The sequence below is a fragment of the Petaurus breviceps genome, unplaced genomic scaffold (assembly GCF_028583685.1).
Source record: "Petaurus breviceps papuanus isolate PSGF00001 unplaced genomic scaffold, PetGlider_PUasm1.0 90845, whole genome shotgun sequence".
Classification (NCBI taxonomy): Eukaryota; Metazoa; Chordata; class Mammalia; order Diprotodontia; family Petauridae; genus Petaurus; species Petaurus breviceps.
Genome location: NW_027187359.1, coordinates 5,667,657 through 5,689,839, shown reverse-complemented (window position 1 = coordinate 5,689,839; position 22,183 = coordinate 5,667,657). Strand labels below are relative to the sequence as shown.

At 36.0% G+C, this 22,183-nt stretch overlaps 1 protein-coding gene across 11 annotated transcripts in view; it reads left to right on the top strand.

Annotated features, from left to right (window-relative positions):
• Positions 1-22,183, top strand: part of DTNB (dystrobrevin beta) — a 375,244-nt gene that overhangs the window by 120,235 nt on the left and 232,826 nt on the right. For all 11 annotated transcript variants that reach the window (XM_069071996.1, XM_069072001.1, XM_069071997.1 and 8 more), the window contains 2 exons: positions 2,689-2,794; positions 12,214-12,380. In XM_069071996.1, coding sequence (XP_068928097.1) covers positions 2,689-2,794; positions 12,214-12,380 — 273 coding nt within the window. The remainder of the gene's footprint in view (positions 1-2,688; positions 2,795-12,213; positions 12,381-22,183) is intronic.

Sequence of the window (22,183 nt, the reverse complement as noted above, 5' to 3'; positions counted from 1 at the left end):
TTTTTTTTTTTTTTTTTTTTTTTTTTTTTTGCTTTTTCGAGGGGGAAGGCAGGGCAATTGGGCTTAAGTGACTTGCCAGGGCCAGTGTGTAGAGCCACTTTTTGTAGTAAAAAAAAATGTGACACAAAATAAGATGTCCATTTATTGGAAAATGTATCAACAAAGTTTCCTACTTGAATTTAATGGAATATTATTGCGCAGTAAAAAATGGTGTACATGAAGACTCCAGAGAAACCTAAAGAGTTGTAAGAAAAAAGGCCACGTGAGACAGAGCCATGAAAACTGTGTGTACAATGTCACCATGGTGTAAGTGGAAAGAACAGTAGTGGGGCAGCTAAGTGGCGCAGTGAATAGAGCACTAGCCCTGGAGTGAGGAGGACCTGAGTTCAAATGTGACTTCAGACACTTAACACAAAAACTAGCCATGTGACCTTGGGGAAATCACTTAACCCCAATTGCCCTCCAAAAAGCAAAAAAAAAAAAAAAAAGGAAAAAGGAAAGAACATTAATAAAAAGAAGTAACTGAATGCTTTGAATTTATAATATTCAAACTTGCCCTAAAAGAAGAGAGGAGAAAATACTTTTCTATTTCTCCTTTGCTAAAGTGGGAGATGATGGGTTTGGAGCATTGTACATACTGTTAGATTCAGTTGATGTGTCAGTTTTGTTTAACTTTTTTTTCTCTTAAATTAAAAAAAATTTATTATGAGTCATGGCTCTCTAGGGAAGGGGAGGTGTAGAGGTCAACACACTACAAATACAGACATAGACACACACAGACAGACAGACACACACACACACACACCCTCTCTGCTAGGTGGTGCAGTGGATAGAGTATAGTTCTTGGAGTCAGGAAGATTCATTTTCCTGAGTTCAAATCTGACCTCAGACACTTACTAGCTGTGTGACCCTGTGCAAGTACTTTAACTCTTTTTGGTTTTGTTTCTCAACTGTAAAATGAGCTGGAGAAGAAAATAGCAAACCACTCCAGTATTTCTCCTAAGAAAACCCCAAATGTAGTCATAGTCAGACATAACTGAAATGGCTGAACAACTACACACACACACACACACACACACACACACACACTCATGAAAATGAAGATGACGTTAAAAAATGTAACAATGATTTCTTTTTTTTAAAGAAAAAAACTCTATCAGGGAGTATTCCTGTGAAATTATCTTGGACGGGCAGACTCTGATCCCTAGGACTTGACTAAAGACCATCTTAACTTTCTTCTCCCTTATGTAAAACATTTACAATTCCTATAAATTACATGGGATACCCTGGACTGTCTATGGCTTTATATAGTAAGCATTCATAAACTAACATATAACATCCATATGTAGTTCAATTTAGATAGCATATAGACCTTATATAATACATTAACATGCATCATCATATCAGAGTTGCAGAGAATAATCAGATATTAGGTCACATGCAGAAATATAATTCACGCACATATAGCAAAGTTGAATAATATAGTATAGAAGCACTGTATAAATCAAGCATAAGTTATATACAACATATACATTATATGCAACCAATCATCAGCTCACTACATTTGTAACTTCTCCCATCACTTCTAAAGTATCATAAGTCAACCTAGTCACTGAGAGAATCCTTGGAGTACCCAGCTTTCATTTTGTATCTTATTTCTAGTTTGCCTCTCCTTGTTTCTTCCTTCACCTCCATGCTGGTGTCTCCAGTCTCCTTTCAGAGCTCCTACCTCAGAGAGGTCTCTGCATACTATTGGGACAGGCAAAGTGTTTCCAAACCCAGTGACTTGTGGGATTGAGGAGAGAACCTTCTCATATCTGAGAGTAAGCCCATGTGCTGCTAGGATATAAAGCCATGGTGGCTAACAGAAAGAACTAAACTAGAGGCAGGAAGCCTGTGTTGTAATTCAATCAATCAAGAATCGCTCAGTGGGAGAAGTTACAATATATTAAGCACCAATTATATGTGAAGCATTCTACTAGGTACTGGAGATATAAGTACAAAGAATAAAATAATTTTGACTCATAACGAGCTTATATTTTCTAATGTTTTGTTATTCTGTCTCTAACTTGCATTTATTTCCTTTGTATGACTTTTCTACAAAATGCAGGATGAAAATGTGTGATCTTTTATTATAGAATTGTTAGGATCACGTGACACACACATATATACATACATATTTACACACTTTTTCTGTTTTAACATGTTTATTACAACAGATACAATTTATATCTGACCAGGTACCCCCCCCCCCTTTCCCTCCTACAACTATATTCATTGGGCTATTTCCTTATATTTGAGCAATGAGTGTACTTTCAGCACACATTCCCAGCAGTGCTGTTGAGACCATTCTTAGAGGGTGCAAATGGGTAATCATTTCAATAATTTATACAAACAAGTGGGTTATATGTATATATACACCTATATACATATACATACATACCTACATATAGGCATATACCATATATATGTATGGTTATATTTTGGTTTTGTTATTGTAATTTCAAATGTAGTAAAGATTTGAATTATTCTGGAAAAGAATTTAAATCTTGAAAGCCTAGTACCTTGCAAACAGTAGGTTTTTAGTAAATGTTTATTAAATTAGATTAAAACATTGTATTGGAGAGATATTTCAGAAAGAAAAAAATACTGTTTTGTTAAAGAAATTGTTTTCTGTTCTATTTACAGAAAAAGATAATGCTAAATATGTTTTTAGACACACTGATGGCTGATCCTCCTCCCCAGTGCCTTGTCTGGCTACCTCTCATGCATAGACTTGCCCATGTTGAAAATGGTAAGTAGAATATTTAATAATGTTTCTTTACTCTGTAGAAAATTGTATTATTAAATATGAATAGGGGCTTACGTATTATAATTGATGATCACAACTGACATTTGCTGTCATTTCATGATTTTGATTTTATGGTTTCTATTTTGACAAGTTTTCTGCTCAAGCTAAATCTGTAACTTTTAGGTACACTGCCACCAGGTGGCACTCAGGTACCATGGCTACATAGACAAATTTTTTTTTTATGGGTTTACATGGAGTAACTTTTTTTCATGAGTCCACTTGACTCATTTTTGATGTCAGTAATATCTTTCTTAATTGAACTTAAAAATCAGATATACAAACATTTAATTGTTTTACAGAAAATTATATATATATATATATATATATATATATATATATATATTCATTTACTATTAGTTTACAACATTCAGTTCCACAAGTTTTTGAGAGTTCCAAATCCCCCCACCCCACACACACACCCTCCATGGCAGCATGCAATCCAATATAGGTTCTACATATGTCTTCACATTAAACATTAGTCAAGTTGTAAAGAGAAATTATAACTAATAGAATGAATAACGAGAAAGAAGAAACAAAACAAAACGAAAAAGAGAGAGAGCAAGTAGTTTGCTTCAATCTACATTCAGACTCCATAATTCTTTCTCTGGATGTGGATAGCCTTTTCCATCATGAGTCCTTTGGAGTTGTCCTATAGCTTTGCATTGCTGAGTGGAGCCCAGTCTATCAAAGTCAGTCGTCACAGATACTATGTGTCTGTGATTGTGTACAATGTTCTCCTGGTTCTGCTCCCCTCACCCAGCATCAGTTTATGTAAGTCTCTCCAGGTTATCATGAAGTACGTCTGCTCCTCATTTCTTTTTTTTTTTTTTTTTAGCAATCGGGGTTAAGTAACTTGCTCAAGGTTACATGGCCAGTTATTTCTGGGTGTGGTGCTGAGTGTCTGAGCCCGGGATTCGATCTCCAGGTCAATCCTGACACTGGAGCCAGTGCTCTTACTCGCTGTGCTACCTGGCCGCCCCTGCTCCTCATTTCTTATAGCACAATAGCATTCCATTACATTCATATACCACAACTTATTTAGCCATTCCACAATTGATGGGCATCCCCTTGATTTCCAATTCTTTGCCACCACAAAAAGAGCTGCTATAAATATCTTTGTACATATGGGTCCTTTTCTCACTTGTATTATCTCTTTGGGATATGGCCCTAGAAGTGGTATTGCTGCGTCAAAGGGTATGCATATTTTTATAGCCCTTTGGGCATAGTTCCAAATTGTTCTCCAGTATGGTTGGATCAGTTCACAACTCCACCAACAATGCATTAGTGTTCCAATTTTCCCACATCTTCTCCAGTATTTATAATTTTTCTGTTTTGTCATGTTAGTCAATCTGACAGGTAAGATGTGGCACCTAAGAGTTGTTTTGATTTTACAGAGAATTTTTAGATATGTAAGTGCCTCAAGGACAATTTGGATTTTTTAAAACTTATCACTACTTTTGTCAATCCACTTTTAATCTTAGATTGGAATCAAATCTTTTCCAGTACTTTATCTTCAATCTCTGGGTTTATTTCTTAAAGGTCTATTATGCTTTTTCTCTGATCTAGTCAGTGGTAGTTACCTTCCTTTATTTGTTGTTGTTGTTCATCCTTCATTTTCTTTTTTTTTTTCAATTTATTTATTTAATTTTTCAACATTCATTTCCACAAGATTTTGAGTTACGAATTTTTCTCCCCATCTTTCCCCTATCTCCCACCTCAAAATAGCAAGCCTACTAAATACCTCTTCCCCCAATCTGTTCTCTCTTATATCCTCTATATCTTCCCTCATCCTCCCCTCCCTCCCAACTTTCTAGTAAGGCAAGGTGGATTTCTATACCCCAGTGCCTGTATATCTTATTTCCCAGTTGCATGTAAAAAAAAAAGTATTTTTTTAAACATTTGTTTTTAAAACTTTGAGTTCCAGATTTTTTCCCTTCTTCCCTCCTCACCTATGCCCACTGGGAAGATACACAATTCAATATAAGTTGTGCATTTGTAGTTATGCAAAACACTTCCATGGTAGTTATATTGTGAAAGACTAACTATAATTCCCTCCATCCTATCCCGCCCCCCACTTATTCTATTTTCTCCTTTGACCTTTTCCCTTTTCAAAAGTGTTTACTTCTCCCTACCCTCTCCCCCAATCTGCCCTCCCTTCTATCATCCCCCTCTTATCCCCTTCCCCCCTATATTCCTGTAGGCTAAGATACCCAATTGAGTGTGTATATTATTCCCTCCTTAATACAAATTCAATGAGAGTAAGGTTGACCCATTTTCTTTCACCTTCCTGCTCTTCACCTCCATTGTAACAGATTTCTCTTGCCTCTTTTATATGAGATAATTTACCCTAATCTATCTCTCCCTTTCTCCTCCCAATATTTTCCTCTCACATCTTAATTTTATTTTTTTTATATTATCACTTCATATTCAACTCATTCTGTGCCCTCTGTCTATGTATACATGTATATACATATGCAAACACTCACATATATATTTGTACACCCTCCTATACATACATATATTCCCTTCAACTATCCTCATACTGAGAAAAGTCTTATGAGTTACAATTGTCATTTTCTATGTAGGAATGTAAATAGTTCAACTTTAATAAGTTCCTTATGATTTCTTTTTCCTGTTTACCTTCTCATGCTTCTCTTGCTTCTTGAATTTGAAAGTCAAATTTTCTGTTCAGTTCTGTTTTTTTCACTAAGAATGCTTGAAAATACTCTATTTCATTGAATGACCATATTTTTCTCTGAAGCAGTATGCTCAGTTTTGCTGGGTAGGTGATTCTTGGATTTAGTTCTAGCTCCTTTGACCTCTGGAATATCATATTCGAAGCCCTTTGATCCCTTAATGAAGAAGCTGCTAGGTGTTGTGTTATCCTGATTGTGTTTCCCCAATACTCAAATAGTTTCTTCCTGACTGCTTGCAGTATTTTCTTCTTGACCTGGGAACTCTGGAATTTGGGATCTTTTTCAAGAGGTGATTGGTGAATTCTTTTAATTTCTGTTTTTCCCTCTGGTTCTATAATATTAGGGCAATTTTGCTTGATAATTTCTTGAAAGATGTTATCTATGCTCTATTTTTGATCATGGCTTTCAGGTAGTCCAATAATTTTTAAATTACCTTTCCTGGATCTATTTTCCAGGTCAGTGGTTTTTCCAATGAGATATTTAACATTGCCTTCTATTCTTTCATTTGTTTGGATCTGTTTTATAATATCTTGATTTCTCATAAAGTCATTAGCTTCCATTTGCTCCAATCTAATTTTGAAGGCATTATTCTCTTCAGTGAGTTTCTGAAATTCCTTTTCCATCTGGAAAATTTGGCTTTTTAAGGCATTTTTCCCCTCATTGGGTTTTTGGGCCTCTTTTGCCATTTGGGTTAGACTATTTTTTTTAAGCAATTGGGGTTAAGTAATTTGCTCAAGCTTACACAGCCAGTTATTTCTGGGTGTGGTGCTAAGTATCTGACCCCGGATTCTATCCTCTTACTCGCTGAGCCACCTGGCCACCCTTAGACTATTTTTTAAGGTGTTTTTTTTTGGGTCTCCTTTAGAAGGCTGTTGACTTGCTTTTCTTGATTTTCTTGCATCATTCTCATTTCTCTTCTCAATTTTTCCTCTACTTCTCTTACTTGATTTTTGAAATCCTTCTTGAGCTCCTTCATGGCCTGTAATCAGTTCATATTTTTCTTGGAAGCTTTTGATGCAGGAGTTCTGACTTTATTGTCTTCTTCCTGTTCCATGCTTTGATCCCTTTTGTCCCAAAAAAAGGATTCTATGGTCTGTTTGTGCTTCCTCTGCTTGCTCATATTGCGAGCAAATTACTTGAGGTTTTTTTTTTTTTTTAATCAATAGGGGTTAAGTAACTTGCTCAAGGCCAGTTATTTCTGGGTGTGGTGCTAAGTCTCTGAGCCCGGATTTGATCCCCAGGTCATCCTGACACTGGAGCCGGTGCTCTTACTCGCTGAGCCACCTGGCCTCCCCTAAGCAATTGGGGTTAAGTAACTTGTTCAAGGTTATACGGCCAGGTGTTTCTGGGTGGGTGCTAAGTGTCTGAGCCCAGATTTGATCCCCAGGTCAGCCTGACACTGTAGCCGGTGCTCTTACTTGCTGTGCTACCTGTCCACCCCAAATTACTTGAGTTTTGAGCTCTTTGCCATGGTAGAACTCTGCTTCCAGATTGCAGAAAGCTATGTAGTAAATCACTGGGGTTTTTGCAGCTGTAAGAGCTTAGGCGGGCATGCTCTTTACAGCTCCCATGAGCTCTGCTCCACTGGCTACACACCCCAGGACCACCACCCAAGACTGCAATCCAGATCCAAGAAGGTTAAAGCAAGAGTAATTACCCTCTGAATGGTTGCTTGGTCCCCCTATGTTCTGCAGGCCAGGAGCTCTGGAATGAGCCACATGGCAGCAACTATAGCAACTCTACCTCTTCTTGCCCTGAGGGCAGGGGCCAGACCATGCTCTTTTTCACCCAGTTCAGACAGAGTTCTGACTGACCTTTTACTTTCTTTTTGGTGTTTATGGGTTAAGAAGTCTGGAAACCACCACAGCTGCTGCTGATTCACTCTCCTGAAGTCTGCTCTGGCAGCAGCTATTTGGGGCCACCCTGGCGGCTCACACCAGCCTGTGCTTGGCTCCCAGCTCTGTGAGATAGAACCTTCTTGTCAGCCTGCTGGGCTGCCTTCAGTGTGAGATTTGTTTTTCTCTGTCACTTTGTGGCTTCTGAAGCTCTGAAATTTGTTTAGAGTCATTTTTTTTACATGTATTGGAGGTGGTGGGAGCTGGAGCTGCTCAGAGGTCCTGTTTCTACTCTGCTATCTTGGCTCTTCCCCCTGGTAGTTACCTTCCTTAGCTAGGATGTTAGACCTTGTAAATAAGGAGGATTTTGTTATCCCTTTTAACGGTTTAGTTCCCAGGTGCCATGACCATAACAATATCTTGTTTCTAGGTGATAGATAGTATTTCCCAGGCTTATGACTTGTAAACATTCCTACTGCAACTACTTAGTGAGATATGGGGATGACATAAAGTGATTTTTGCTACACTTGTGCCAAATGACAATATTGCTAAAGTTAACCTGTGAGGCTTTTGCTGGCAATATGCCTTCTTTGTCTGTTGCCCTATAAAGCAAATGGGTACTAATTAGTAAGTGGGGAACCCACAGGGATTTGAGATTTGGGTAATGCATAAAGGAATGCATGTACTTGCCTCAGTTGGCTCGCATTGAGTGTTGGGGGATTTAGGGGAGTGCACAAACTGGAATGCTGTGCCTGACTCTACTGGCCCCATCAAGACATAGGCCCCCAGCTCCCCCCAGCCCCTGAGAGAAGGGTGATTAGGGAATGCTGTAGGAGTTGGTGTTCCCATTATCAGCAACTTCCTTTGAGTAGACTAACCTTATTTAACCCTTGTTATTATGATTCTGTTCCTGTCTTCCTGTTTCCCTGGATCAAAAGTGAACCTGTGTTAGTGCTAGAACACCTTCTAGCAGCCCTCCTGTGTGTTTACCTAACAATTGGTATAGTCAGTGTTTCTTGTGAAACAGATCTAAATCATAGGAAGGTCTTCACTCCCTTACTACTTTGCTTTTCGACATCGCTATTCCTTTACTCCTCTTGCCATCGAAAAGCATGGAAGCCTCCTTGTCTGGGTTTTTTTCCCCACTAGAGAGATAGAAGTCCTTGCTCTCCTTTTAAGTAAGTCAATATTGAGCAAACTGACATTTTAGCCTCCTTAGTTAGAATTAAGTATAGCTTGTTTTGCACACGGTACTACTTTGCTTTCCCAACTGTTGCAGCTAGAAATGATAAGTTTTTCAAAACTTAGAATCTTTTAAACAGATTAAACTCTGAATATTTTGTAAAAACTTAAACTGGTTTCATGATAATATACTAGCTTATTAATTTATGTCATCAGCAATACCTGTTTTAAAATCTTCAGAATCTGTCATTTGTCTCATATCCAATTCAGTTACAGGGAAGAGACATTATAATCAAGTCATTCTGCATTTAGTGCTCCTAGGTAAACACACACAAATCTCAGCATTTTTATTAAACTTTGGCACTGTTTTATGATGCCTTAGAATATCTCATAATTATTTTTTTTTAATTCCCTTGATTCATTTTTATAACTCTAATCTTAGGGATAAAGAATGGTATGAAACCACAGACAGGGATTCCATGTATAATTTACTAAATACATTATTAGCATTTACCTAAGTATGTAAAATTTTTTCTATTATGTGAAATAATTCCAAGACATGCTGTTTCTTCATGTTTTAAGAACTCAGAGTAGTGGATAGATTGTAGGAAGTCCAGGATTCAAATCCTGTCTCAGAAACTTATTAACTGTGTAACCTTGGGTAAATCACTCAATCTTTTGGTTCTTCATTCTCTTCATTTGTAAAATGAGAGTATTGGATTTCATGTTTTCAAAGGTCTCTTACAGCTCTAAATCAACATTTCTCACTAAATCTCTTCCTCCAAATCCCTCTTAGCAAATTATATGTTATTATAAAGAATTTTAAAGGAAGAAGAAAAAAAAGTTCAGAAAAATTAAAAAGTTTGATGTTATATGCATTGTTTTGCTGTGTCCCCCCATCATTGGTCTTCCACCTCTACAAAGAAGTGAGGGAAGATTTATTTTCATGTCTCTTATTTGGGGCCAAGTTTGGTCATTATAATTTCATAGTACTACATTTCAGTTATTTTGTTGTTGTTCTCCACATTGACATTATTGTGATCATTGTGGATTTTCCCCTGCTTTTGGTAACTTCACTCTGAGTCAGTTCATACAAGACTTTCCATACTTCTTTGTATTACTTATATGAACACTTTCTTACAGCTTAGTAATAATATTTTATTACTTTTATGTTCTACAGTTTGTTTAGCCATTCATTACCCATCAATGAGCCTTTACTTTGTTTCCAATTCTTTGGTTTCACAAATAGTGTTGCTATAAATATTTTGGTGTATAAGGGAGAACTTTATTTTTTTCCTAACCTTCTTGAGATATATGCCTAACACTGTAAGCTCTGGGTTAATAGACGTGACCAAATGACATAATACTTGTCCAGTGCTTATCGCTGTCCCTGGCACATAGTAGGCACTATATAAATATTATTATTGTTGTTATTATTACATGGATATTTTGGTCACTCTGTGTATAGTTAAAAATTGCTTTCTCTGGGGTTGGAGCAATTCACAGCTCCACTAACAATGTATTGAAATTATTTTTCTTTTTGTAATATTCCTTCACCTTCTCTATTCTTTAAAAGACTAGTTTTCCTAGAGAGAATATGAATTCTAAATGTGTGAAGATTAGATTGAATTGTAATTCTGTCCATTTTTGCTTTGCATATTAGATATATGCTTGAAAAAGTCTGCAAAGTTCATGTTTGTGTAAAAAATTGCATTTTCCTGTTGTTTTCCATTGTATGTACTTAGAGATATGATCTAACAGGAAAAAAAATCATGCTAACAGTTAAATGTTTAATTAGAACCTTCTATCATAGTTAAGTATAACTTGGTATGCAGATATGTTTTGCATATTATGATGTGACCTCACCACCCAGTGAATTAATGGCACCTGAAACATATACCAGTTTAAGAGAGAGCTGAGGGAGGACACCAGTAAAGTACATGAATCTTTTAAAACCCCTGGAGGTCTAGATTACAGTAATCTTACTGAATAGGCAATATACTGCAGAAGGTGCCCTTTTCCTATGTCTCTGTGTCCCATGATATGGGGAGAAAGTAACAAGTGATGGCATAATCCCACCCTCCAAACCTCCCTGTAATTGCCCATTTGTTGGCACAGAGTATTTTTCTTGGTTTTGGTCATACATATAATTTTAATTTTGCAAACTACTTGTAATATAGGTATTTCCAATCTTCCTTTGTATAGAGCTGTCTCACTTATACTCAGTAATAGTTATAACATTCCTAGAGGGCAAGAGTAAATTTGAAAATGGAATCTTATTTATTTCTTTCATCTTTTCCATTACTCTATTTTATGTTATTCTAGCTTTCTGAGACCAAGGTTTTAGCCTGAAGAAAGAAAACGTTTGTATGAGTCTATAATTTCATCAAATGTAGTAGAAGAATCAGGTAGATATTACAGGAATAAATCGCTCACCCAAAGTTAGATATAATCATATATCACAAAATTGAATTGGCTTCTCATATTTTCCTGACCACACAAATATGCCTTGACTCTGAACTTGAATTTGTGAATGTGAATTTTTAAGGAGTATTGAATAGTAAAGAACATTTTAATTTTTATGTTAGCTTCAATTCTGTTCACAATTGTGAATGCTAACAATTGAATATGCAGTGTTCTTTGTCAAATGCTAAGCACAAAATCGAGACTCTTGATTGAAACATGGGTGAAGATTATTTTACAGAGAGAGTGAACAAGCCAGAAAATGCGATTTCATGCCTTTGAGAAGTTAAAGTATTCTATTTCTTGATATTTGAATAGTAGCAGTAGTTTTGGTCTCTTTTTTTCCATGTGAATGTGATTTCTTTTGAAAATAATACTTTGTATTTTACATTATAGACAGCTCCCAACAATCAAGTGTTATGAAGAAAAGAGGGGCTTTTGTTTTATAGGTGGTGAAAATTGGTGAGATAAAGAGGGATTAAGTCACTTGCCTAAAATTGCATAGTTACTAACTAGTAGAGCAGGAATTAGTGCATAAGGGCTCCTGACTCCCAGATTCCATTCTTCATTCACCCACAAGAGATTTATGATTTGATTTTTAAAAAATTGTTTACTCAAGGACTTTCAGAGATCTAGAGAAGCCTGGGCCATTTCTAGCTTTATAGAACCCTAGGTCAGGGGTGAGGAACTTGTAGCCTTGAGGTCACATATGACCTTCTAGATCCTTTATAGACCTTCAAGGTTGAACTTAAAATTAAGATTAAGAATCTAGAACAACACATGTGACCTCAAGACTATAGGTTCCCCAGCCCTGCTCTAGGTATAATAATTATTATTATTATAAAAATGAAGATACTTTTGGGTACCCAATTTTGTTTTCATGTAATACTTTGAAATGTATTTTTAAAATTTAACATGTTTTTATGTACAAATGTACCCATTATTTTGACTCAATCATTTAATATTAAAGAAAGGTACTTAAGATAAAGGAAAATAAAAGAGGGGGAAAAAGACAGGGAATGGCATAGCTGGCTTTCAGTTCTATTGTAGATTCAGTCATGGATTTCTTTTGTTAGTTCTAAGGCTTCCATTCTGATTTCTTTCAGTTAAATAAACAAATGTTTTTCTCTTTCTCTTTTTCCCACTGCCCTTCTCTCCCCACTCTTTTTTACTTCTGTTCTCCAAGTCTTCCATCCTGTGGAGTGCTCGTATTGCCGGTGTGAGAGTATGATGGGTTTCCGATATAGATGCCAGCAGTGCCACAACTATCAGCTCTGCCAAAACTGCTTTTGGCGGGGCCATGCCAATGGCCCTCACAGCAACCAACACCAGATGAAGGAGCACTCCTCTTGGGTAACTTTGCCTTCTGTTTTTGCCTTAAGTCTTTGCTAAACAAATGTCAGAAGCACCTAGCTTCTAAATAGCCAGATATTGCTAATAGGTTAATAAGTACCTGGCACTTTAAATCTTCTATCTGTAAAATGAATAGGTTGGTCACCCTTTAGGTTTCCTCTCAGTGTTGAAATCCCTTTATCTAATATAATTGTTAAACTAGTATGCCACTAGTTTAGAAAATAGACTGCTTCACTACTTGTCTCTAAAAAGATCAGTAGGTAATATGTGGAAAATTCCCTATAAAATGTGCATTTTTATATAAAGAAAGGTCACAGAATTTTAAAGTTGGAAGGAGCCTCAGTGGTTATCTACACTAACCTAGACCTAAAAAAGAATCCCTTTTGCATTCTCCAGTCAATGTTTAACCAGAGAAATGAGATATAAAATTAATTTCTTTCTGGAGCAAGGAGTATGAGGATTTTTTAATATTTTGAAAATTGAGTCAGAAAGATGACCCTCAAAATATTTGGACTTCTAATTTAATTCAACAAGCATAATTTCTAACTTGGGGTAAGTATTAAAACATTTTACAGTGTATATTCTGGTCAGGTTTTCTCTGTATCTTATATAAAGTTGAAATTTTAAAAGAATTTAATAAATTATGTAGATTTTTGCCTTAAAAATGTAAAGGTACTGTACTCAGGTATGTACAGTTCATATGAGAGCAAGGTTCTTAAATCTATGTGGCTTACCAGAACTCATCTAACAGGAATCCTCAGTTAACTAGAATTTTTTATTTTCTTTACTTGAATGACAGTTAAATTAGAAGAAAAATTTATGGGGCCGTGGGCTACTAGGGTAGAATGTTGTATAGATTTTCAGATATGATCATTCAATAAGATTATTTTTTAAAATCATTTTCCTTTGTCACAAGGGAAGACTCATTCTAGAGGTTGAATGGAAAATGTTTGTGATATAAAGAAAAAGGGCATAAATAGGATATATTTTCCAAAAAATCTAACTTCAGTAAAAACAAGGATAAACTTCCAGAATATGCCCTAAAATCAATACAAATTTTCTGTACCATCTTACAGCAATGAGAAGACCAGTCACAGTTATAGATTCTTTGAGGTGGAAGGGTCTTTTTTATGCTCTATTTTCAGTTTTTTCTTTTTTGTGGGTTTCTGTTTTTTGAGGGAATCTGTAACTTCAGTGGTTAGAAACACCAGTGAGGAATTTCCCTTCATCAATGCAAATGAGTAAATACTCTGCAGCTTCCTCTTAGAGAATTGCTTAGGGGCACCGAGAAGTTTATTGACTATACAATAGTCTTTAGAAATCTCTTAGTGCTCTGAGAAATTATGTTCAAAATTTTAACTGAGGTTCTACAAGATCTTAAATTACCAAAGAAATAATGTTAATGTACTTAAGTTAGGAAAATGAACTCATGCATTTTACTCTTTAAAAATTTGTGATGTTTTAGTTTGATAAAATACAAAATTCCCAACATTCACATTCTTATGAAATGTACTCAGCATTCTCTGTTAAATAACTGCAGTTGCTTTATCCAATGTGAATTGGAAAGTGGGTTGTGTCCTTTATAAATTGGATGGTACTGATACTAATGAAAAATGCAAATTAGAAAGATTTTTAGCACCAAAGAAAAAGGGCATAAATAGAATACATTTTTTCAAAATAGAATATATTTTTTGGGGAAAGTTATCTAGTTAATTCACACCTTAGAAAAACACTTTGGGCTTGGTTCACTTTGTTTTTAAGGTAATTTATTTTATGTATCATGATGGATTTTTAGGTTAAAAAAAAGACATGTAATACTTTATTCCTACTTTTGAGCTGTGTAGGAATTTATTTAAATTATATATTTTCTAATTTTTTTTTTTTTATTTCTTGCTTTTTGGAGGGCAATTGGGGTTAAGTGACTTGCCTAAGGTTACACGGCTAGTAAGTGTTAAGTGTCTGAGGTCAAATTTGAACTCAGGTCCTCCTGATTCCAAGACCCATTCTCTATTCACTGCACCACCTAGCCACCCCTTAAATTATATATATTTTAATCCGTAAAAATCCACTTTATTTCTCTCCTTCCAACTTCCCCAACTCTCAAGAATAAAAGCAAAACTCATATTACAAACATATATAGTCAGGCAAAAAAAATTTTGCATTGGTCATGTTCTAAAAATTATGTGTCTTCTGTCCTCTGAGTGATTTACCACTCCATTAGGAGGTGGGTAGCTTGCTTCATCATGAGTCCTCTGGAATCATGTTTTGTCATTACACTGATCATAGTACCTAATACCTATTTTTTTGTTGTTGTTTGTCTTTATCATGTTGTTTTCACTGTATAAATTGTTTTCCTGGTTCTGTTAACTATATTCTTCATCAGTTCACCTAAGTTTTCCTAGGTTTCTCTGAAACTATGCCCTTCATCATTTCTAAAATTGTGTGTATGTGTGTGTGTGTGTGTGTGTGTGTGTGTGTGTGTGTGTGTGTGTGTATTCTTTCTTCCTTTGACCAGGTCAAATAAGAGTGAGGTTCAAGTGTCAGCTGCTCCTCTCCTCACATCCTCCTCCTCATTTGTGTAAATATCTACTTGTGCACCCAGATTACATGAGATAATTTTCCCTAAGCTTCCTTTCCCTTCTTCCCCTGGTATATTAATTTTCTCTCTTCTTTCCATTCTTCTAAGATCACAAAGAAACCATTCCTACATTTTTTTCTTCTTAGATTCCCTTTGCTTAGTCCCTTATTATTGAGTATTTATGTTGACCTTTTTATATTTTTCTTCACTTCTGTGTCTACACAGCTATGTACTTTTTTCATTAGGAAAGATTGGAAGTCTTCTAATTAAAGGTCCTATGGAAAAGTGAGGGCTTGTGAACCTGCTCTGAGTGAAAATGTCTAACTAGTCTAGGATCCAGAATCAGCATACCCACAGTTCCAGTTCAGAAAGAAGTCACTGTGTCTATTCCATGCAGGTGCTAGCTTTATGTATTTATGATAGATGAACTTGTGAGTTCATTTTGTTTATACCTGTGTTATCTAGCACATGGTAGGTTTATGAGGGCTGCAGTTTTTAAAATCTAGAGTTGCAATGTTAACTGTAACTAACTGTTGGCTAGAGTTTATGAGTTACAGTGGAATGCTGAATCTGAGATCAGAGGATCTAGGTTCGAATCTTTGAACTCTTACTTACTTTGTGTGAACTTGAGTGAGTCACTTAATTCCATAGCCCTCAGTTTTCTTATCTAGAAAATGAGGAGCTTAGACTAGATAAACTAAAATCCTTGTTCCAAAATTATAATACTATGATCCATGATCCTAAAGTTTTTCTTTTCTATACTGAAATAAGAATTTTTAATAAATATATAAAATCCAATTACATATTATATAACAACATAAAATATAATATTTAAAATATAACAAAACATAAAATAAATGATTTTTTCTCAAATTTTCTATGAGATTCAGAAATTCTGTGGTTTGTTTTTTTGTTTCATTTTGTCCTAAGAGTATATTTGCCATACTGAATTAAACATAGGGTCTCTCCAACACAGTAATTCATATTTGGTAATGATATGCTCATAATAGTGGCAATGATATGGGTTTGCAAAGTTAGCTTTCATGAGACTATTTTCATTGTATTTAGCCCATAATATACATATTGTATATACACATATGTATACATAGACATATAAATCATATTACATGATATATATTATATATACATAGACTTCCACAAGGTAAAAAAAAATAGTTGCTTGTCTGTGACCCAGTGACACATGTAAATAAATAGGCATGTCTGAGGCGTGCTTAACAGAAACATCATCTTTTTTTTTTTTTACATAAAATCTTAGTATATGAATTGGAAGAGACCTCAGAGGCCAGGTATATATGCCTGAAAGTAATCCCCTCTCCTGGGTCCTAGAGGCAACCTCTGCTTGAAAACTTCTGGTGATTGGGATTCCAGTATGTCCCAAGACAGTCCATTCTGCTTTGGGTCAGATCTACTTGCCCTGTATAGAGCCAAAATTTACCTTTCTGCAATTTCTACACATTGTTCCTGCTTCTGTCTTCTGAAGCCAAATGAAGCAAATCTCTTTGTTCTTCCACATAGCCCTTCTGACATTGAAGATAGCTACAATATCTACCTGTGTCTTTTCCTCAGGCTCACTGTCCCCAGTTCCTTCACACACTATTCTTGGGCAAATAGGTGGATGAGTTCCCTGTGTATGTTTATATAGACAGCTTTTCCTTTAATTACTTCCTAGAATGACTTGTGTCTATGTTGTCAAAATTTCATTATTGAGAACATTTTATCCTTCTCATGTTGACTTCCATTATATATAGTACTTTAAGTTAATATATGGTGTTTTAAACTGTGATAACATGTGGATCTTTTCTTTGAACTTAATTTTACCAAAATTGTGGGTGCAAAATCAGACTAGGTTTAGTTTCCTTCTCCTTTGTTGAATTCTGGTCAAATGTAAGGACCCATTTTTAGAATAATATTTTTAAATGCATAAAATAAAATACATAAGATTACAAAAGAAACTGATTATATTAAAAATAATTATCTCCCTCCCCCCTCCATACACAAACTAGCTGTGTAACCTTGGGCAAGTTACTTAACCCCAATTGCCGTCCAAAAAGGCAAAAAAAAAAAGTTTCCATCCAGAAACACCTGGCCGTGTAACCTTGAGCAAGTTACTTAACCCCAATTGCTTAGGGGTGGCCAGGTGGCTCAGGGAGTAATAGCACCAGTCCCAGTGTTGGGATGACCTGGGGATTAAATCTGGGCTCAGATACTTAGCACCACACCCAGAAATAACTGGCTGTGTAACCTTGAGCAAGTTACTTAACCCCAATTGCTTAAAAAAAAATTTTTCAAAATATTTTTTAAAAAACAACAAATTCAGGGACCTCAGGTAATAACCCCAGGTCTGCAATGTGGCCATCACCTAACAGTGTTCCATGAGACATCCAACATCATTTAGTTCTCTGCTGGTATGTCTAACCACAAAGCCAGAATCCATATTCCTAGGATAGTTGGCCAGAAAAGGAAGGACTACTTTAAAGACTTCTGGTGATCTGCTAGTTTCTATGACCTTTATGCAATGACAGAGAAACTCATTCATACATATCTCCTCAATGAACAGAAAAACTTTCAGTATAAAAACTAACTGGAGTAGTGCTCCTGCTACTTTGTGTGTCTCCCACCCCATAACTCTTTCTTCATGCTCTCTCACATCCTACCTCTAATTTCTTCCAGATTTTCTTATTACATATGATTTAGAGGGTACAAAATACCAGTTTTTTGTGTTCACATACAGAAAGAAAAGGACCTCCTGTCCTGGAATGGGGAATAGAGGAGAGAAAAGGTAGTCATGATCTGACATGTACCCAAGATTTTGGGAGAATAGATTTCAAATATTTCCAAAGAAAGATGGATAGAAACCCAGAAGTGAAAGAGATATAGAAAACTGTGACCATAGACAAAACATTTCATATTTCTCCTCCTTGACCTCTTTGCTGCAAAGAAAGGTAAACTTAGAGATTATCCAGGCCAACTCTTTCCTTTTAGAGATGGGCAGACAGGCCCAGAAAGGTGAAATATACAATCCTTACCTCTACTGCCTTACTTCTTGTTCATTCTTTAATCCTTTGCAATTTAGCTTCAAATACCATAATTTGACTGAATCTGTTCTTTTCAGGGTTACTTGGTGGCTTTTTCTTTTTTTTTTTATTTAAGCAATCGTGGTAAAGTAACTTGCTCAAGGTTACACAGCCAGTTATTTCTGGGTGTGGTGCTGAGTGTCTGAGCCCGGGATTCGATCTCCAGGTCATCCCAACACTGCAGCCGGTGCTCTTACTCACTGAGCCACCTGGCCGCCCCTAAGCAATTGGGGTTAAGTAACTTGCTCACGGTTACACGGCCAGGTGTTTCTGGGTGGGTGCCAAGTGTCTGAGCCCAGGATTCGACCCCCAGGTCTTCTCAACACTGGAGCCGGTGCTCTTACTCGCTGTGCTACCTGGCTGCCCCTTGGCTTTTTCTTAGTTCTCATCCTTCTTGACCTCTCTTGCTTTTGACAGTTTGACTCCTCTCCTGGATACTTTCTCTTAACTTGGTTTATATAATCCTGGTTTTTCTTTTGCTAGTTTAATAACACCTTTGCCTGGTTATTGTCCTTGTCCTATCTTCTTTTATATATAGGCTTTCCTGGACTCCACTCTCCCCTGGCTTCATCTCCTAGTTCCCTGTCTTACAAAACTATGGTGTATGTATTTTGTATGTGTTTTGTGGATTATTATCTCCTTTGTTCTTACGGGCAAGGACTCCTCTCCCCCATATTCAATCCATTGTCATGTCTTGCCAGTTCATTCTCCAAACATCTCCCATATATGCCCCATTTTTGCTGTTGGTCTCTTCCCTTTCCAGTTAGTCCATTCTCTCCATAACTGCCAAATCAACCTCCATAAAGTACAAGTCTGACTGTATTTCTCACCTATGCATCATTTATCCATGGCTCTCTATTACCTATAGGATAATATGGAAAGTCCTCAGCTTGGCATTTAAAGCCTTTTACAGTCTGGCTCCATTCTAGAATTATTTTCTAGAATTTTTTCACATTTCTTTCCTTTACTCACTTGACTTATATGCTTTTACTCTAAAATTGGTATTGCATCTCCATGCCCTAAGCTTTTGCCCCATGTACCTGGGAATATATGTCCTCCCTTCATCCTTTACTTAGAATCTTTAGATTCCATCAAGGCTTAGCTCATGTTACACTTCACACAGGAAACCTTTACTGATCCACTTAATTGTTAGTGCTTTTTCCTTACTCAAATTGTCATGTATTTACTTATCTTTGTAAATTCCTGTATCCCACACCTAATACAATGCCTTTCATAATAGTCACTTAATAATTTTATGTTGAATATTGAATCAAATAGTGTCAGAATTTGAACCCAGGTTTCTTGATTACAAATTCAGTGCTCTTTTGACAATACAATACTGGTTTATTTTCTGTGGATCTTTTCTGGGTCCATTATGTCTCTTTGAGATGGAGGAACCAGATCTATATAGGGTATTTTGTGTAAGGCTAGAGCAATAGATTTTATAAGTATGGAATGTCATTTTAAAAAATTTCATTGGTTATAGTGTCAAACATTCTATTAGACATTTTGGCTTCTTTGAGTTGTATTTAAGTGTATTTGAGTTGTTCAAGTAACCTTTTATGTTGATACCCAGGTCTCTAGGTAATAACCAAGGGCCAAAGAGCCCATCAACCAACAAATAAAATTTGAATTATCAACAAGTATAATTTTGTTTTATATTAGATGTACTCACATAACTTATCTGTCACTTCTCATTCACATGGCTTTATGAGATATTCTTACTGGTTAACACTAAATGGGATTTTGTAACATGAAAATGTTTTGGGTCTTTAGCAAATTTGGAAAACTTTTATTGAAAATGACAAATGATTATTGAGCCCCGGGGAAACTCACTGTTACATATCTCTACCCTTTATTTTATATTAATCCCCCTTTGATGATTAAAATGATTTGATTTTTTTTTGAAGAATCAGATTGTTATTTTGATATTATTGTTTGCTCCTTGAAACCCTTGAGTTTTACATTTTTAGAATGGTAAGTGTTGTTTTTAATAGAAGTTTTACTTTTCAATGGAATTTTGGCTAATTCCAATAAGGTATTTAAGGACATATTTACTACATTCTGGCATGTTCTTTTTTCCATAGTGGGATAATATTTATTGAAAACACTTCATGTTTTAATTTTGAATTTCTGTGATATAGATGCTGATAATATTTTGGGTAGAAGGAACTTTTCAGATTATATAGTCCAATTTTTTAATTTTGCAGATGAGGAAATCATGAGACATAGATGAAAGAGGCTTGTCTAAGATTCCATAGTGAGGGTCAGTTAGTGGTAGGTCTGGGGCTATATCCTAAATTTACTGACTCTCAGTACATGCCTGTTTCCATAACAATGAGCAACAGTGCCCATGTTTTAGATGGCTTAGTTTGTTCAAACTTCCAGGAAAGTGTATATGGTATTGTACTGGAAGTGTGACTGATAATTTGATTCTGGTGATTTGTGCTGTAGCATTTAGGAATATATGAAATTCAGGCAATTAAAAATACTTTTAATACTCTTTTCATATATATTAAACATTATATGTATATATGTTATATTTATATATAAATATGTATGCTTGTATTTTTCCTTGGCACAATTTAAATGACTTTAATATGTATACTCAATACAGGTATGGAGCTTTTAAATTTATTTTCAAGTTCGTTTTTACATGTTGCCTCCAGCTTGTGCAGACTCCTAGTCTACATTTGCTTTTCCTGTTTGTGTTCATGCCCGACAGAAATTTTTAGACCATTTCATATTTCTTACCAGCAGATGGCAGACTCCTCCATCCTGTAAACTTACCTGGCTTCATTCTTTTTGGTAGCAGTTATTTATATTGGCCTATAAAGTTCTAAAACGCTATAAGTAGCAGGAATATTAGTTCTGATGATTAGTTTGAGGTTCAGACCTCCAATAATATAATAGTATGTTGACACATTTCTTACAAACACTAAGAAACAATTTACACCAGCTCAGTGGAGTTGTTTGGTTGTTAGGATACTATTTAAGCCAGTGTCTAGTGGAACTGTGGAAGGGACAATGGATTTAGATTCAGAAGACTGGGTTCAAATTCTGGCCCTGCCAACCACTTTTGTGACCCTGGGCAAATCACCCCCCTAGGCCTCAGCCTCCTTACCTCTTGTTTTAGAGGTCTAAAGGGTTGGACTAGATGGTCTTTGAACCAGCTACAAATCTATGATCCCATGAGTTAATGGTCTTATCTAGACCTTGTGCTTAACAAGAATTTAGTAACTTAGTCTTGTCAAGAGCACAGTGTCATGTTCTTGTAGCTGGACATTCACCATTTGCTTTATCTCCCCTAAATTCTTTCAAGTAATATGGGTCCAGTGTGTCTTTAGCTCATCATTTTGTTGCCTGGTACTAATTGTTTATCCAACAACTCTCTCTGAAGGACCACTACTTACCTAACATATTATTAAACACTATGGGATTTACAGAGGGAAACATAAGAAATAATCCTTACCCTCAAGGAGTTTGCAGATTTTTGAGACTACTTATACACTTGAATTGATTAAACAGAAAGATATATTTCAGTGCTTAGAGGATCCCTTTTTTTCCATCTCGGGTACTTCATCCACTAACACAGGCCACAGCCCCTTTTCAGCTGTAACAAATGGTCCTCACGAATTCTTATGGAAAAATAAAGTCATCCCTTGAGGTTCAGCCTTCTGGTGTTGACTTCAGTGAGGTTAGTCCTCACATGATAGAAAGACAACCTGTCAGATGGCCTATCTTGGTAGGACCTTCCACTTCTTATGTCCTTTGGGTGTATCCTTTTAGGAGTACCTTTTTTTTTTGTCTTTAGCTCCTTTGGCAGTCTGGTGGTCTGTGAATCCCTTTTTAGAATAATGTTTTTGAGTGCGTAAAATAAAAACCATAGGATTACAAAGGAAACCAAAGATTTTTTTTCTTTCCAGGTGGGGATGGTTGGGGGAAGTTAGTGCAGATGGTTAGTGTAGAGTTTATTCATCTGGGGGATTATCTCTCCCTTGTTGTAAAGCCCTGTGCACTTTCTTCACCCCCACACCCAGCTGCCTCCACCACATTCTAAGGGATTCATGTGGTGTACTGAAATAAACAAAATTAATATTTATTTCTCTTCCAGCATAAGTTTTTACTTG